The sequence below is a fragment of the Prionailurus bengalensis genome, chromosome D2, assembly GCF_016509475.1.
Source record: "Prionailurus bengalensis isolate Pbe53 chromosome D2, Fcat_Pben_1.1_paternal_pri, whole genome shotgun sequence".
Taxonomy (NCBI): Eukaryota; Metazoa; Chordata; class Mammalia; order Carnivora; family Felidae; genus Prionailurus; species Prionailurus bengalensis.
In genome coordinates this window covers 3,418,249-3,436,935 of record NC_057351.1, presented here as the reverse complement: position 1 = coordinate 3,436,935, position 18,687 = coordinate 3,418,249, and the positions used below count along the sequence as shown (strand labels likewise).

The 18,687-nt window shown below is 39.8% G+C and overlaps 1 protein-coding gene across 7 annotated transcripts in view; it reads right to left on the bottom strand.

The window, feature by feature from the left end:
* Nucleotides 1-18,687, bottom strand: part of PCDH15 (protocadherin related 15) — a 1,256,363-nt gene that overhangs the window by 263,751 nt on the left and 973,925 nt on the right. For all 7 annotated transcript variants that reach the window (XR_006299724.1, XM_043596132.1, XM_043596136.1 and 4 more), the window contains one exon: nucleotides 6,747-6,826. Coding sequence is in view for 6 of the 7 variants with exons in the window: in XM_043596132.1 (XP_043452067.1) it covers nucleotides 6,747-6,826 (80 nt within the window). In the remaining variant the exon portion in view is untranslated. The remainder of the gene's footprint in view (nucleotides 1-6,746; nucleotides 6,827-18,687) is intronic.

Genomic DNA, 18,687 nt, shown 5'->3' with positions numbered 1-18,687 from the left:
GCATCAAAGGACATCACCAATAGAGTGGAAGAAATATACAAAATGGGAGAAAATATTTGCAAATCCTATATCTGATAAGAGTCTGGCTCAGCAAATGGATAAAGGATTCTTAAAACTCAACAACAAAAATACAAACAACTCAATTAAAAATTAGGCAAAGAGGGGTGCCTGGGTGACTCCGTCGGTTAAGCGTCCGACTTTGGCTCAGGTCATGATCTCGCGGTTTGTGAGTTTGAGCCCTGCATTGGGCTCTGTGCTGACAGCTCGGAGCCTGGAACCTGCTTCGGATTCTGTGCCTCCCTCTCTCTGTGCCCCTCCCCCACTCACACTCTGTCTCCATCTCAAAAATAAATAAACATTAAAAAAAAAATTAGGCAAAGGACTTGAACAGACATTTCTCCAACAAAGATACACAAGTGAGCAAAAAGCACATGGAAGGATACTCAACATCATGAATCAGCAGGGAACTAAACCAAAACTACAATGAACTCCCATTCCACACTCACTAGGATGCATACCATTAACAAAACAAATGGGAAAATAACATGTTGAGAAAGATAGAAAGGAATCAGTCGGAATGCTAGCACGTTGCTGGTGGGGATGTAAGATGGTCCAGTCACTGTGGGAAACAGTCTGGCAGTTCCTCAAAAAGTAAACACAAAATGACAGTATGACCCTGCAATTCCAATTCCAGGAACATACTCAGGAGAACTGAAAACAGATTCTTAAATACATGTACATATGTGCTCATAGTGGCAGTATTCACAACAGCCAAGACCTAGAAAAACTGTCCAAATGGCCATCCAATTATGAATGGATGAAAAGAGGGCACACGCACTCCATGAGATACTACACAGGTATAGAAAGGAATGAAGTCCTGACCCATGCTTCAACGTGGCTGAACTGCAAAACCTTGGGCTAAGCGAAAAAAGCCAGACACAACATTCACATGTATTATTCCATTTATAGGAAATATGGACAATAGATAAATCCGTAGAGACAGAACATAAATTGCTGGTTGCCAGGGGTAAAGGGAGGGACAGATAGGGGGCAGTCACTTACATAATGGGTCGGGTTTCCTTTTGGAGTAATAAAGATATTCCAGAACAAGATACAAGGGGTAGTTGTGCAATGTGGTAAGTCTGCTAAAGGCCACTGAATCGTTCACTTTGACATGGTTCGTTTTATGCCATGTGAATTTCACTTCAATTATATTAATTATATCGCACAGAATCCCCTCAGCAAACGTGAAGGCTATGTTTCTGAAATGAGTCGTGCTGGACAAAATCAAGCTCTGTAAGACAGGAGTTGGTTTGCCTAACCATAATGATGGAGTTCCAAAGTTGTTTGCACAATGTAAATAAAATGTCATGGAGGGTATCTTCTTCCAAACAAACCAGTCTGCTAGCATTGAGAACCTGAATCTCCAAGTTACCATTTCTCCAACTGCCCTGTTGATTAGGAAACACTGCAGAGTAGCTGCGTCATGGGCTGAGAAAAATGATCTCACAGATTCCATGTTCCTATTGTATGCTTCCTTTAAGTGTTTTCAATACATTCTACTGGCTGTGATTTAATATTGTTTACACTCACAAGTATCTGTGTCATTCAGAGATTTATCATGTTGCCTGCGGGCATCATGTTTCAGGCTTCATAATGACATCTAGAGAGGACAGAGTGTACCTGAAATGACATGCAGAGAGGACAGAGTGTACCTGAAATAACATGGAGAGAGGATAGAGTGTACCCGCGAGTGTGTGGTTGCTGCAAGTTGGACATGGTGTTCGCGTTAAATAGTGATCAGTGGTTAACAAAGGCAGACTGACAGGAGGAGGCAGGTGTGGGCTGCGGTTGAGGGAAGCGGACGGTGGCAGGGGCAAAGGGGGGGTGAAAGGCGTGAGAAGCAGTTCGTCTGAATACGTATTTTGAAAGTAGGGTTGACAGAAAAGCAAATGCACATCACTTTGTTATATGTTATTTAATCTTCAGGGAAATCATAAAGTTCACACTGATGTGAAAAGTATAATCAAGCCTTAAACTTGGTATCAAAATGAATGTAGTCATGTAGAAAATGAGCACAATGGCAGTGAAGGTAAAAGAATTTTCAAATAAAATTCTAACCACGGGCAGATAGAACTCTTTGAGGTTCTTCTGTTTAGCTTTTTAACTTTTGCATTAAACTCATACACTCTTTACAATTCTGTCTATAGGAATTCCTCACCGTCCTGCAATAATAACTTAGATATTTGGCCATCGTGCTATAAAGGAAGTTTTTAAATATATTTTGTTTAAATGTTTACTTCTCTGTCAATGTTTGGTGAATAAATATTTGCTGTATCATGTGCAACTAGCGACAAGACACCATGAGAAGTTGTTAAAATAATTCAGTACGTTACAGAACCACACAGATCTGGTCATTTAATACATGGTATGGAATGATTTTCATGAAAGATGGCTGTGATTTTTAAGAACAAGTTCTTTCCTTTAAAGAGTGTGTTCCCTTCATGGCTAAATGACTAATCCAATACATTAATATGTATATAACAGTGCAACATTTTGTAGATCTATATTAGCATTGAAGTGATTATCACTACTGATGTTTTTAAAGATTTACAAAAACCTTTGGCATATTTTTATTTCAATAGAAAAAAGTAAGTTAATGGGATTGTAATAATGATTATTGCTAAAATTTGTATCATAGCACAAAATAATATAATATTTAAAGTAAACATAAATATATACTTTTTTTTGTTTGAAGAAGGAAAATGTAACTGGAAACATTAATTGTATAACTTACAGTGTCTCCTAAGGTAGACCATTATTTCTTTCCTATTAGTTTTTTTTAGGTTTATTTTACTTATTTTGAGAGAAAGAGGGAGGGGAGGAGGAGAGAGAGAGAGAGGGAGAGAAGGAGAAAGAATCTCAAGCAGGTTCTGCACCAGTAGTGGGGCTCGAACTCAAGAGCTGTGAGATTATGAGCTGAGCTGAAACCAAGAGTCAGATGCTTAACCAATGGAGCTACCCAGGCGCCCCTATTTTCTATTACTTTCTAAAAGAGTACCTGAAGTATCTGAATCCTTAAAACTTACATAGAACCAGTGGCACTCATTTTCACAATTAGCCCAGAAATTTCAGAGAGGGAAGGGATTAAAATTTCAATTTTCCCACATTTCAAATGGGGAATATATTGGTAACGAATATATTCAATTAATATATTCATTGAATATTGAAATATATTGGTAATGGTCGAGGACAGCCTGCAAATATAATGACAGCAACAGCTCTGAGGTGGCTGAAATAAAATGACCATAGGTAGAAAGCAACGGACCCAGCGTAGTGGACTCTGAATCAAGAATGATCATCAAAGGAGACCGTGCCGTCATCACAGGGATGTTCTGGACACGGACTGTCCCGGAAGCATCTTGCATTTAAGAAGATGGCTGTCTGAGTTGAGGTGGGGGCCAAGTATCAAGAACTGTGGTCAATTTAGACAAGGAGGAGGCTGCACTGACATCTTTCACACCTTGAAGAACCTCTGTGACCTAGTTAGGTCACACAAAAGCTGAGATGAGAGAAGAAGCAGAGAAACCCTTGCTATGGGAGCAGCTTGGGTGGAGAATTGCTTTGGTAAAGTTGGTGACTCATCAGATGTCACAGCTAGCAGCTGGAAATCCTTCAGCCTCAAGGGAGAAGCAGGTAAACACAGGGATGGAAATCCTTAACAGACAGTAAGGCCTGGGCTTCCTGCTCATGAGGGCAGGTGAAAGGTTCATTCTTGTCTTTTTAAAAAACAGCATTAGGAACGTGTAATTCACAGGTAATCAAATTCACCCATTCACAGGGTACGATTCCCTGAATTTTTGTTTTATTAATATGTAATTCACATGTGATCAAATTCATATGATTTCGGGGTACAATTCCATGAATTTTAGTTTATTTGCAGAGTGGTCTGACCACCAGGACAATCAACTTTAGAATGTGTTCTTCACTGTTAGCATGGTCCACGGTCAGTGACTGTCTATTCTCTCCCACCCCCAGCCCTAGGCAACCACTAGTGCACTGTTTTTGTCCCTAGAGATTGGCCTATTCTGGACATTTTGTGAGAGTGGAATTATACTATGTGTGGTCCTTTGTGAACAACTTTTTCCACTCAGTATAATGTTTTCAAGGCTCATCCATGTTGTAGTGGGTGTCAGCACTACGTTCTCCTTTATTGACAAAGGATCCCAGTGTATGGATGTACATTTGGTTCATCCATTCATCCATACATGGACATTTCAGTTGCTTCCACATTCTGCTCTTGTAAATAATTCTGTTGTGTATATATTTGTGCAACTTTTTATGTGGATGTATGTTTTCATTTCTTGAGTAGATACGGGTAGAATTATTGGGTTATATGGTGACTCTATGTGTAACATTAGAAGACGACACATTGTGGGGCACCTGGGTGGCTCAGTCGGTTGAGCGTCCGACTTCGGCTCGGGTCATGATCTCACGGCCCGTGAGTTCAAGCCCCGCGTCGGGCCCTGTGCTGATGGCTTGGAGCCTGGAGCCTGTTTCGGATTCTGTGTCTCCCTCTCTCTGACCCTTCCCTGTTCATGCTCTGTCTCTCTCTGTCTCAAAAATCAATAAACGTAAAAAAAAAATTTTTTTTAAAAGAAGACGACACATTGTTTTCCAAAGTATACACTTATTTTACTGCCCCTCCAGGAATATATGAGGACTCAAATCTCCAAGTCCTCAGCCACACTTACCATCTCCTTTCTTTGCCAGTATAGACACTCAAAGGAGGTGAGGAGCAGTGCCTTGTGATTTTCACCTGCATTTCCCTAATGATAGTTGATCGTGACTGAATTTCCATGTGCTTACTGGCCGTTCATGTAGCTTCTTTGGAGAAATGTCTATTCAAATTCCTGTCCATTTTTATTTGGGTTATTTCTTTGTTTACTTTTGAGTTGTAATGGTTCTTTATATACTCTCTCTATACGTATATCCTTTATTATCTGCTTTATTTAAGGGGAACGTGGGTGGCTCAGTCAGTTAAGCATCTGACTTCCACTCAGGTCGATTTCACGGTTCATGGGTTCAAGCCCCACATCAGGCTCTGTGCTGACAGCTCAGAGCCTTCTTTGGATCCTCTGTCCCCCTCTCTCTCTGACCTCCCCTGCCTTCTCTCTCTCTCTCTCTCTCAAAAATGAATAAACATTTAAATAAAATATTTTCTCTCAGGCTGAGTGTGGTCTTCACTTTCTTGATCATGTCCTCTAAATCACGTATTTTCCAAATTTTGATGAAGTCCAACTTATCCATCTTGTCATTTAATCACTTGTACTTTAGTGTCATATCTAAAAACAACATTGCCTACAGATTTACTGTATTTTCTTCTAAGAGTTATATAAATTTTTTTACCTCTAATATTCAGGTCTATGATCCAGTTGAGCTAATCTTTGCAAATGGCAAGAAGATAAAGACAAAACTTCATTCTTTTGTATGTTGCCCCAAACTTCATTTATTGAAAAGATTATTCTTTCCTGATGGGATTGTTTTGGACTTTTTTTGGGGGTGGAGGGAACCGATTGGCCATAAATGTTAGGGGTTATTTCTAGACCCTTAACTTTATTCTAGTGATCTGTATCTGTATTTTAAAACAAGTACCACACAGTATTGATTACAGTGAAAAATGTCCCTTGAAAAAGTTTTATTCATTTCAGGATGATTGTAAACTTTAGCTACTTAAGATCTGTACATACCTATCGGAGAAAATTCAAAATAGTTAAGTCTTTCCATTTTTTAAATGTAAGTTTACTCATGTGTGAAATCTAAAAGTCTGAGCAATACTGTTTCTAACTGTGTACTAACTCACAGTTGGAACATCCTAGTGGACTTGACATTATAGGTGCTTTTCCCAAGACCAGTGACCACACATGGCCCTCTTGAGTTGGCCTTATGTACAGGATATTTGTGAGACTGAAGCAATGCCTGGGTCATTTGTCAAAATGTTCACTTTATAACCATGGGCCAACTTTAGGCTTCCATACTTTTAGGGAGTAAAGCAACTCAGGGCCACACAGAAAGAACCAGAGAGGTAGCGAGCATGACTCTTTAACGACCAGCCATGTGGGACAGAAGCAAGCTTACTGTGATCTTGCAGAAGGAAGCCAGTGATCTCTCAAGGGTTCAGTGTTCCTCCTGACTTTCTCCTGGTGATGACTAACATGTCTCTGCTGTGCTCAGAGAGCTGGGTACAGTCACACTGATAGAGACCCCAGGAGGTCTGGCAGGGACACTCAATATTTTGTGTGAGCTGTTTAAGACTATATGTACTTTACTCAAAAACTGAAGGATGGATTTTGGTGGTACTTTAACTTGGAATTTATGCTTTGTCTTACACAATTCTCTTTGAATGAACAATTTAGCGCCACGTTACTCTTTGTAGAAATGCCCTTGTTATTATGAGTAACTGACAACTTTAAAGGGATCTAATTAATCCCAGCCTACAAATAAAATGTTTCCACCTCAGTGGATTTTACCTAGTAAAAATGTTTAAAATAAATAGTCTCCTGGGTAATATTTCTGAACTCAGAATTATCCCCCGCCCCAGACCTCATTAACATTCATGGGGAACAAAAAGTAAAATAAAACTACAAACAGCTGAAAGTCTCTGATTAGAAGTCTGTTCCCTTGGTACCAATACAATGTTTAATGCTTTTTTTTTTAAATAAATTTTGAAATCATTTTTAACTTACGTTTCTGAAAGATTAAAAACTCGCTGGGGATCTCCATTCTCAATGGCATATGTTATTGGGTCTCCCTCTCGATCAGTTGCCTTCAGAGAGAAAACACGACTAAATTATCAAGTGATTGATACCCTCCTAGTCAGTACAGTACAATATAGAAGCTTGAAACCAACATTACAGGATATCCATGAGACTCTTAAAGAATAAAAAATGAGCTGATGGCAGGAGGTAAAATACAGAATTTCATATCTGACCTCAGCATCCTGTCATTTTATCTCATGTGAACGTAGTAAGAGTGAGCAAGAATAGTATTTTCTTCACACATACGTAATCTTACCTGGCGTGGAAATATAGTAATGACTTTCCTAAGGTTTGTGTACTTAATTTTACCCGAGTGTATCGCTACACTCTGCATAAATGTTTGCAGTGCAGAGAAATTCCTTTTTCTGCTGAGAATATATCGAGTCAGGGAGCTCTGTGGTTAAGAATCTCGAACCTGAAGCCAAAAGCCCGAATTCAAAACTGGCTCCACTGACTAGATATGTGATTATTTTTCAATTTCTTCATTTGTAAATGAGAACTAGAACAATACAAAAGTTAATCACTATTGGGAGGTTTAACTGAAATGATTTATGTCTGGGCACACAGACTAACATCTGGTGCGTTGAAAGTTTCCAAAAAATATTACTCTTTTTTTTTTTTCTTTTTCCCCACCTTCACTCAATTCAGAGAAGACAAAACCTATAGCTTTGGACTTTGAGTATATATCCCTAACCCCAGCCTTTCCTCAGCATTTTAGGCATATCCCCTGCCCACCTGAACACCCACTTGGATGAGTGACAACCATCCCCAATTTAAAATGTTCAAACCCCCAAGTCCTGCTCTCTCTCTCCCTCCTCTGCCCTCAAGAAAACAACAGCCTATTGTTCTCGGTCTTAGTTATCTCAGTGATCGTGGCGACTGCAACCCCCACCCCCCTTTTTGCTCAGGCCTCATATCTTGACTTTAATTGCTCATTCCTACTCTCCAGTGCACCCCATCAGCAAATCCCACTGGGTCCATCCCCAAACTGTCTGCAGTGTAAATCTGTATCTGATCCCCTTCCCCACTGCTTTCTTCTTCATGGATCCCAGTAATGACCATCTTCCTGGTGGCCCTGATGTTTTCCTTGTACCCTCCCTGCAGTCAAATTTTAATTAAGCAAAGTGATCACTTTTTTCAGACATACGTTTTATTTCTTTTGAGTAACACTGTTACATTATTACAGATATACAATAAAACACAATGGAATAAAATAGTAAAATACAATGAAATAATAAACTACCTAGGGTAATATCTTTGAAACATTCCATATATGTCTAAATCTAAACTTTCAATTTAAAATCTAAAATTAATTATAATAGAAATCTGAGAGTAGAGAGCAAGAAAAAAAATACTGTTTTTAAACAGGCTCAATGGAATTGATCGCAGATGCTTGATATTTTCATCATTTCTTGTTCTTTGCCAGGCGAGTATTAGCCAAAAAAGATAAAACAGAACTACAAATAATGACACAGTCAACTTTTGAAGAAACACAGAATTATGCTATATTGGTGAGACAGGGAGACCAAAGGAGTCCATAAAAATCTGCTTTTTACTCATTTTCCAGCTTCCTTTCTAAGACCAACCCTCACCTTATTCACGTCTTGTACTATATCCTTGCAAGGTACAAGGAGTTAATGATTTCTCTGGAGTCTTCCAGTATAACAGAAACATCTAAGGAGTGACTGGACAAGAATGGCCGATTGAGGCCATGCTAGGGAAATTTCAGAACCCCCATGTTAGACACCTCAACACCGAGACTCTTGGCTTCAGGGAATAAGTCAGCTATGGAGGACACCTGGACGTTTTTTCTTGGTCTGACTGGTTAGGGGAAGTGTACATCAGACCACGATCCTCAGTAAAAACCCCAGATTCTGAACAAAGAGGAGACTCTCTCTCCTTTCCTTTCCGAGTCTCCCCGACATTCTATCCGTACCTGGTCTCTCTGGACCTTCAATAAAGTGTGCCCTCACCTCCTGCTGGCTCATGTTTCACTTCTGTCCTATGCACATCAGGGACCCTCCTGGCTGGCTGGTCCTGTGAGACCCACTCAGCGTCCTCGGACCTGGGCTGCCTACATCATTAAGAGACTGCATTTTATCACTAAAAAGTGCACACTGAACTTTTTCTGTTGTTTTTTTCTTTCAATCAGTCATTTAAAAAAAAATTTAATGTTCATTCATTTTGAGAAACAGAGAGAGACAGAGTGCAATTAGGGGAGGGGCACAGAGAGAGGGAGACACACAAGCAGGTCCCAGGCTCTGAGCTGTCAATACAGAGCCCTACACAGGGCTCGAACCCGTGAACTGGGAGATCATGACCTGAGCCAAAGTCGGACTCTCAACCGACTGAGCCACCCAGGCGCCCCTCAATCAGTCATTTTTACCTGTCATATAGTTATAGATATAATCAATTTCTTTTTATTTGTTCATTGGCATGTGGTTGTTGTTTTCTGAGAGACAATTTATTGTTTGTATTTTCAATGAGCCAGAAGTAATGGATTCTGAAATAAGATAGATTTGTGTGGATACAGTTAGGTTCAGATTAATGGTAGCCTTTCTTCTAATGTATCGGGTCTACTCTAACACTTAACATTATTGCTGTGGGATGAGAGCATGGTGAATGTTGCATCATTTTATTTATGTAAGTCATTGTATTGTTATGTTACTAAAATAATAACAAAGAGAAATTCCTAAAGAACTTCCCATTTTTTCATCCACATTAATTACTTTCTATTCCTGAGGTACCTTGAAATATTTCTTCCAGTTTTGTTTGGCCCTTTAAATACCTCAGACTTTAAGAAATGTGAGAGCCAGTACTTTGCCTATGTCATACTTTTTAAAATGATTTGTTTGTTGGTTGGTTTATTTTTAAGTAAGTTCCATGCCTTGCATGGAGCGCAACACAAGGCCTGAACTCAGATCAAGACCTGAGCTGAGATCAAGACCTGAGCTGAGATAAAGAGTCAGATGCCCAACCGAATGAACTACCCAGGCACCTTACCTACTTCATTCTTTTTTTCTACTTAATTTTTTTTAAGTTTCTTTATTTATTTTGAGAGAGGGAGAGAGCACGAGCAGGGGAGGGGCACAGAGAGGGAGAGAGAGAATCCCACGCAGGCTCCATGGATGCAGGACTTGATCCACAAACCATGAGACCATTCATGACCTGAGCTGAAACCAAGGGTCAGAAGCTTAACCAGCTGAGCCACCCAGGTACCCCCAACTACCTCATTCCTATATGACGTTGTGCCCACACTAGAAAGCTTGAAGACCCAGGATTTGGAAGGAAATCCTTATCCGATTGTTTTGTTTCTTTTATTCTTTTAGCCAATCCTCTGTGGTTGTTTTAGGACCCGTGGCCAGTGGTGTAGTAATTAGGGAGGATTTATAATTTCTCAGTCAAGGAAGCAAGGGGGAAGAGTGTTATCTGGACGAGAGCTCTGAAATCTAACCACTACAAGTGTCAGCACTTGTGTAAATACTCTGTATCTCCTACTGTCAGTATTTAGGGAAAGACATGCTTTAAAGGAAGAAATAGGACATAAAAGGTAAACATGGAAAAGTCAGAAAAAGCAATGATCCTTGTTGTAATAAGATTTGACCATATGCATATTTATGACCTAAAATGCCTTTCTGAAAACATTTTATACATAGTCTTTTTTTTTTTCTATATGTGAGTCTAGCCAGCTGTCTCTGAATGATGGGTAGAAATTCAAATATGGTTTTGAACAACGAATCCTTAAGTTAACATTGATTGACTTCTTACTTTGTGCTGGGAACGATCTTTGCATGCATCATCTCATTTAAACCTCACAGTAACCATGTAGGTGAATGAGAAAGACCAAGGGCTTTGTTACCACTCCAATTAGAGTTCCTGTAACTTACTTCATTGGAAGATACATCTGTTTTTTTTTTTTAACATGGAAATTAATAGTTATCATTTCATCTGAAAAATAGAGAGGGCATGGGGCTCCTGGGTGGCTCAGTCGGGTAAACCTCTGACTCTTGATTTTGGCTCAGGTCATGATCTCATGGTTCAGGGGATCAAGCCCCACACCTGGCTCTGCACTGACAGTGTGGACCCTGCTTGGGATTCCCTCCCTCCCTCTCTCTCTTTCCCTCTCTTCCCCTTTCCTGCTCTCTCTTTCTCTCAAAATAAATAAATAAACTTAATTTTTTTTTTAAGGGAGAGGTTAGTGTCAATTAAGACACTAGACAGAGAGAACAGAAGGGAATTTCTCATCCTTTGTACACATACATTTTCTATGACTTTATTTTTGATGAGCCGAGTCCAATGTGAGCCTCTCACACAAGGTCTGGGGGGGAGTAGTCATCTCCCTGGGGGGTTATCCCAGCATGAACTGGGAAGGTTCCAGAACCACGCCCCTCACTCACAGCCCTGGAGCCACCTCCGCTCAGACAGGACGCCTGACTATAAGAGGAAGCTAACAAGAATAACGCATACAGTATTCACTCATTGATGCACCAAATATTCATTAACCATCTGTGCTGTGTGAATAAGCACTGAGGCTCCAATGAGACAAAATTCCGGGAGCCACACAGACAAGGATTCTTCCTTCGTGCAACTTGGACTGTAAGGGGGGGCGCCAGAGACCAAGCAGAATAATTAATGAAAATATACAGCTTTCAGATCTGCGTAAGTGCAGCTGTAATATAGCATATTTTGGGAAGGACATACAGGGAGGGGCGGAGGCAGGCTTGCCATCATGTATGGGTCATCAGGAAAATGTGAAAAGTTGGCAGACGCTTGTGAAAGGGGAGACAGCAAGTCATGTGGGGAAGGGAATTCTGGCAGAGGGCATGGCCAAGGAAAAGGCAGTGACATGGGGACGTGCCTCATGAATTTGAGGAATGGCGAGCAAATGGAAAACCAGCTAATGTTTTGTGTGGCCTCAGGTAAACAACCCGAGGTTAAATATCCTTGGTTACATGATTGAGCGATGCGCACTTTGGATAGCTAGCACATCATGGAATTCAGTCACTGGTTTTCTGATAGATGTTTGACAACATGGTGAACTACGACAAAGCTAATTTTCCTTTAATTTGTGCTTGCAGGACAAAGAATATCTTTAAAGACCAAGGCCACTGCTGTTTCTAACTGCTCACCCAGACAGCTCACTGCATGTAATTCAGTTCCCCCATTTTTCAGAAGCACCAACAGGGGCACAAAAGTATTTGTCTCAATAAGCGCTGTGCTTAGGCATTGGAAAAAAAGGAATTTTGAAAAAGAAAACAAATCTTCTCTAAACTAATATTCGTTCATGTTAAAGAGGAATACAGCCATCAAGTACCATCTGGTAGAGTGCACTTTATGTGCACAGAATGATTCTGCACATTTCACAGGACATTAAGACAAACCACCTGCCCTGAGGGATTCTAAGATAGATAAAAATCAACGGATTTAGATGATCTTTTCTTTTCTCACTTAGGCAAACGAGTTCTGATTTATGTTATTAAACTGAGAGCGAGAACTGAGGTTTTCAATTCAGGGCAGCGGCGTTTCCAAAAATGTGTATGTGTGCCCTCCTGGCTTTAAACTGCTGGCCCTTTAACAAAATGTTTAGGAATCTATTTCGATGAACAATGAAGACTTTTTAAGGTCAAGAAGTCTTGTTTTGTCACTTGTGATCCTCATGTAAAACCTCCTTTTTGAAAGAAGCTCATTTGTGTAAAAAAAAAGCCAATTGATTTTATTTTCTAGAAAAATGTAAGGAGTAGGAAAATACTATGCAAACATGACGTATCTGAAAGTCGGACGTGCAGCTAATGTAGAATGCCTCTGTGATACCTGAGCACGCCTTACGACCTGCAATTCTGTCCAGCTATTAAAGTATATTTCCCTACTTTACTCACTTTCCTACATGCCTGAGACTTTCTCCTCAGGTCTCCAGCCATCCTACTGCATCTTTATTCTCAGCTGGTGGCCCTGATCACTGTCTCACTGGGTACATTGAAGGAACCATCTACAATTTCCCAGATTTCTTAGACATACCTTGCCATACCCATCCACTCTTGTCTTTCTTCCTAATAAGTGATAATGTGCCATCTGGAACCCGTATTTAGGGAAAAATTTGGGGACAGAGTTTTGCATTCTACTTTTTCTCAATTGTTGTCTTCTCATTCACTCTTGAGACCATCTCCATCATGTTTCCAACTCTCCAGCAACTTCTGCACTGAAACTGCTCTTTTCAACACCTCCAGTAAATTCCACAATAGTAAAACCACTGATTGGTTCACAGTCTTTGTTTCTGTTCTTTGTTTTGTTGGCTTGTTTTTAACTGGACTTCTGAGCCGCGTTAGACAGAACTGATCTCTCCCTTGTCCTTGATATGCTTTTTTCCCCCAAAGTCAGCTTCAGGACATGGGCTCCTCTGGGTCCCCATTCCTGGTACTCGTCACCGCCTCAGCATTTCCAAAACAGTCTTTGGATGACTTCCGCGTTGACTCCCTTAATAACCTATCCAACCTCCAAGTTCTAAGTAGTACTTAAATGCTCAAGACCCCAAATGTATACTTCTAATCCAGACTTCTTCCCTAAACCCATACCCAACTGCCGACTCAATAGCTTTAATTAGATGTCAAAAGACATTTCACATTTAATATGCCCAATATAAAATTGTTCCTCTTTTCATTCTGGCTAATGAAATTTGCTCTTGCCTGTTGCTCGGGCTGTATCTTAGTAGTCATTCTTCTCTCCCACACCTAATCACTAACAAATCTTCTGATATTTATACCCACAAAATATAATGACACAAAAAACACCTATCACCATTTCCAGAAATGTCATAACAGGTCTGGTCTGGACTAGATGGAAATAGCACCCTAACTAATTTGCACAATTTCTCATGCCTCACTGCAGGCCATTTTCATCACAGAATCCATATGATCCTTTTCAATTTTAAGTTTATTCGTGTCACTGCTCTATTCAAATTCTTCCATTAATACCTGATTTCACCGAGAGCAGCTATCTCCATGCCTCCTCCATCACTGGGTGACTTCATTTCTACGGGTTTCCTCCTCTCTTGCTTCATTCTGGTCCCATTAGTACCTTTACTGTTCCTCAAACACACCAGGTGGGCATGAACTTCAGGACCTTTCCACATGTACCTGAAGCACTCCTCCCCCATCTATATGGTTCATCTTTTCACCTTCTTCAGTTCTTTGCTAATGTCACCTTAGCAAAATCATCACTGATCAAATTGTTATCCCCCATATATCCCTCTCCATTTTTCTTCATGTATGTTTCCACATAGCATTTCTCACCTTCTAACATTCTATATAACCCACTTATATATTTCTCTTAATGTTTCTCTTTCTTACTAGAATGTATGCTTCATGAAGGCAGGTCACTTGTCTGCTTTGTTACTATAGTGTTACTATTATTTACAGTTTGGGCTTGCCTTTGCATTTCCTGTGGCTGAGAGGGTAAATTTAATGGAATGAAGGAAGTACAGTGATCCAATTTTGTTTTGTACTTTGATCAACTATATTTACAGTAAAATGTGTGCTTTAGTTTTCATTTACATACTTCATGTTTTTTTGTCTCAATGTCTTCCAAACTTGAATCAGAACAGAGAGGAGTAACGTATAGGTGTGTGTGTGTGTGTGCGCATGTGCGTGTGTGTGTGTGTGTGTGTGTGTGTGTGTATGTCTGTGTTAGTTTCATTCCACAGCAAGCATTTCATTAGGGCCAATCAATGTTTCAGTTATCTTTATCTATAACTCCAGAAGATTTGCTTATTACATTAATAAATGCTATAAACAAGTAATAATTGAAGATAGGTAGATTATATGAACAAAGTGTAAGAACCCAGGGAGTCCTTTGTCATTTGGAATGGTCCCCAAAAGTTGATTCCACTAGAGCATGGGTTTAATCTAATGACTCAGTTTCTTGTTGCCTGAAACTAAATAGAACATTAACCAAGCTCTCTCTAAAATACTGTTCAGTTTGTCTGAAGTGAACTTAAGCGTAAAATCTTGTCAGGCACATGAAAGGAAAATCTTCCTTGCTGATATACAAGTTTGTGTGTAAGAGTATTTGGCTTGAGACAGAATTTTCTAAGCAGTAGCATGTTGTGACAGTGAACACTAGCCCTCTCTTCCTACTGCCTCTTGGTGGCTACTGATAATTTCTAAAGATAGTCTAATTATTGTGGAAAGATATTTAGTTCTGGCCAGTTGTCAACACTCAACACTTGCTAATAAAATGAATAAATACAAATAGGAAACAACAGTTTTAATGCTAAAATAGCTAAACAAAATGACTCTTGTTCAGTTTTAAATAAACTGAAGTGTGTGTGTGTGTGTGTGTGTGTGTGTGTGTGTGTGTGTGTGTATGTGTGTGTGGTGTGTTTCCAGGCCTGTGGAGATCTGAAGACAAAAAAAGCCTACACTTGAACTCTTGCACACTAGTTCAAGGATTTCTCAAGCCTTCCCCACAGCCTACATACTGTAGTTCCCAGACTTCAGCACATTAAAACCAGATTTTCAAAATAGTGGAGTTAATACAGCCAGGCCAACTGAATGAAGTATATAGCTCATGCTCTGACTGAGGGAAAGGGGCAGAAAAATCTACTTTAAAAAGAGCATAGGTATCAAGAAGCATAGAGACCCATTAAGCCGCATGTACCACAATAACATCTGTTGATATACATACAAAAAATAATTTAGAAACTAGTAATCACATTATATTGAGTTCATTAAGCCAAAAATGTATTGGGCAACCATTATAGAGAACATATTTAATGTTAGGAATCAGTAATTATATGTTATGCATTATAGTCTCTACCTTTGAGAAAATTCTGATCATTTGTGATATGAATACTGAGAAAGAGTTAAATAATGTTCAGTATGCTTTGGTTAAGCCTATACTTATAAAAAATAACCCAGAAGTGTGCTTGGGTGGCTCAGTTGGTTAAGCATCTGACTCTTGATTTGGGCTCAGGTCAAGATTTCATGGTTCGTGAGGTTGGTCCCAAGACAGGTTCTGCGCTGACAGTGTGGAGCCTGCTTGGGATTCTCTCCCTTCCTCTCTCTCTGCCCCTCCCTGCTAACGCTCTCTCTCTCTCTCTCTTTCTCTCAAAAATAAATAAATAAACATTAAAAAAAAAAACCTAGAGCTAGTAATCATAAGATTGAGGACCTAGTCTCAATTATGTCACTTTTAACTACCTGAACGGGGCTCTGCCTCTGAAGTGACATTTGCAACCACAAAAATGGATAAACAACAGTTGAAATGGGTAGTCTATGTAGTGAATGTAGAATCAGATGAGGAAACAGATGTTTAGAAAACTCTGGAATTCTATTTGGACAGAAAGTATTATCTAAGGAAACTAATTTACTTTAGTAGCTAAAAATCTTGAGTTTTACAGCAAAAAAAAAAAAAAAAAAAAAAAAACACAAAACAACAGGGATGAACTCTGTCACTTATTAGCTATGTGAATTGCTAAGCCTGTTTATGTCTCCAGGACTGCCTGTACGATGCTGAAATAGGATGGCATCAAATTCAGAGCTGGTATGATGATTACACAGTGGTAAAATAGTTCGTATCTATCCAGTGCATAGCATACACTTAATATACACTTACTATTGATGTTAATAGCAAGACTAAAAATGCATCATACAGATTTAGGAAAAAAAAATCTGTAAAGTGTTTTTATGATTTTTTTTAATTTATTTTTTTAATGTTTATTTATTTTTGAGACAGAGAGAGACAGAGCATGAATGGGGGAGGGCCAGAGAGAGGGAGACACAGAATCCGAAGCAGGCTCCGGGCTCCGAGCAGTCAGCACAGAGCCCGACGCGGGGCTCGAGCTCACGGACTGTGAGATCATGACCTGAGCTGAAGCTGGCCGCGTAACCGACTGAGCCACCCAGGCGCCCCTGTAAAGTGTTTTTAAAAAGAGTATCCTTCGGTCATCAATAGAACCCACTCCATGGAAGGCTGGACCATGTAGCATACATGATATGTTGCCAATATCAGCAAGACATAAAATTTAAACCTAAAACATACAAATTCCCCCTAACCACGTATGTATCAGAATGTTTGATCAGAATGCATCAGAAAATGTGACCTTGGGGCGCCTGGGTGGCGCAGTCGGTTAAGCGTCCGACTTCAGCCAGGTCACGATCTCACGGTCCATGAGTTCGAGTCCCGCGTCAGGCTCTGGGCTGACGGCTCAGAGCCTGGAGCCTGTTTCCGATTCTGTGTCTCCCTCTCTCTGTGCCCCTCCCCCGTTCATGCTCTGTCTCTCTCTGTCCCAAAAATAAATAAACGTTGAAAAAAAAAATTAAAAAAAAAAAGAAAATGTGACCTTGGTTAATTAATAAATTACTCTTGGAAGGGGAGGGATGGGCTGGGGTCAGGGTGAGCATACAGACACGATGGGAAAAAAAGTCCTTGATACTTGGAGCTAAAAAGGACAAATTCAGTGATATCCATAATTCACTACAAATAATACCCAATACAAATTATTCTAAGCCAATAAAAAGACCTTGCATGTAAAGATTATTAATACTTTTTGCAGATGATACATCCATTCAAAAATTAACAGGAACAGAGTACACAAGGGAAATACTCCAGGAATGGCTGAGTGAGGAGCTTTGTGGATCTCCCACACAAACAACCATGACTCCTAAAAAATATTTAAAAAGTTAAAGTCTCCGGAAGTTGTACTAAGAGCAAACAGTAATGGGAGAAATGTTCACTAAAAAACACCTCTGAGACCTCAGCTAGAAGAGCAACAGTCTGTGGAATTCGAGCTACAAGTTGTTTTTCCCTCCAAGTCTCAGCCAGCACAGCATGGCAGAAGCTCCCCTCTTAGCGGGTGCACGCAGGATCACAGGACTCGTCTCCCACAGCTGCAGCCTCCGCCTAAGGTACCTGCCCGGGAGGGACAGGCCAACATCATTCCTTCTGATCCCCTGTCACCCCATGTTTCAGAAACCCAGTGCCTACGGTCTACTGTTTTTACTGTGTCCACAATGGAATAAAATTAGAAACCAATAACATACAGTCTGAAGTTTGACAGCCACGCAGAAATTAAACATGTACTCAGAAGATCATAGAAAGGGAATTAGAAAACACTTCAAAATGAATAAATGAAAAAAATTACAAAAATCCACACTAAAACTTATGCAGTAGTATAAGGCAGCTCTTGGAAAAAAATTAATCGCTGTAAGCATCTATGTCTAAAAAGGGGTAAGTTCTCAAGGCAATAAATTTGCACCTTAAGACAATGGAAAAATATGAGTAAAATAAACCTAAAGCAAGCAGAAGTAAAGAAAAATAAAAAGTAAAGTGGAAATTAATAAAATAAAAATAGAAAAGCATTAGAAAAAATCAATGAAGTCAAAAGTTGGTATTTTGAAAAGATCAACAAAATCCTAGTCAGATAAAGACAAAAAAAGAGATTCAAATTACTAAAATCAGAAACAAAAGAGGAAACATCACTACTGGCTTCACAGCAATGAAGCAGATTTTAGAAAAAATGGGATGAAAAACTGTAACCCAACATGTTAAATAAACTAGATAAAATGAATAAATCCCTAGCAGTACACAAACTACCAAAACTGACTCAAGATGATAAAGAAAAGCTGGATAGACATATAATGAATAAAAAAGATTAAATTAGCAATCTTAAAAACAAAACAACAAAAAAAAACTTCCATAAAAAGAAAGGCCCAGGGGCACCTGGGTGGCTCAGTCGGTTGAGCGTCCAATTTTGGCTCAGGTCATGATCTCACGGTTCATGGGTTTGAGCCTCATGTTGGGCTCTGTGCTGACAGCTCAGAGCCTGGAGCCTGCTTCAGATTCTGTGTCTCCCTGTCTCTCTCTGTCCCCCCTC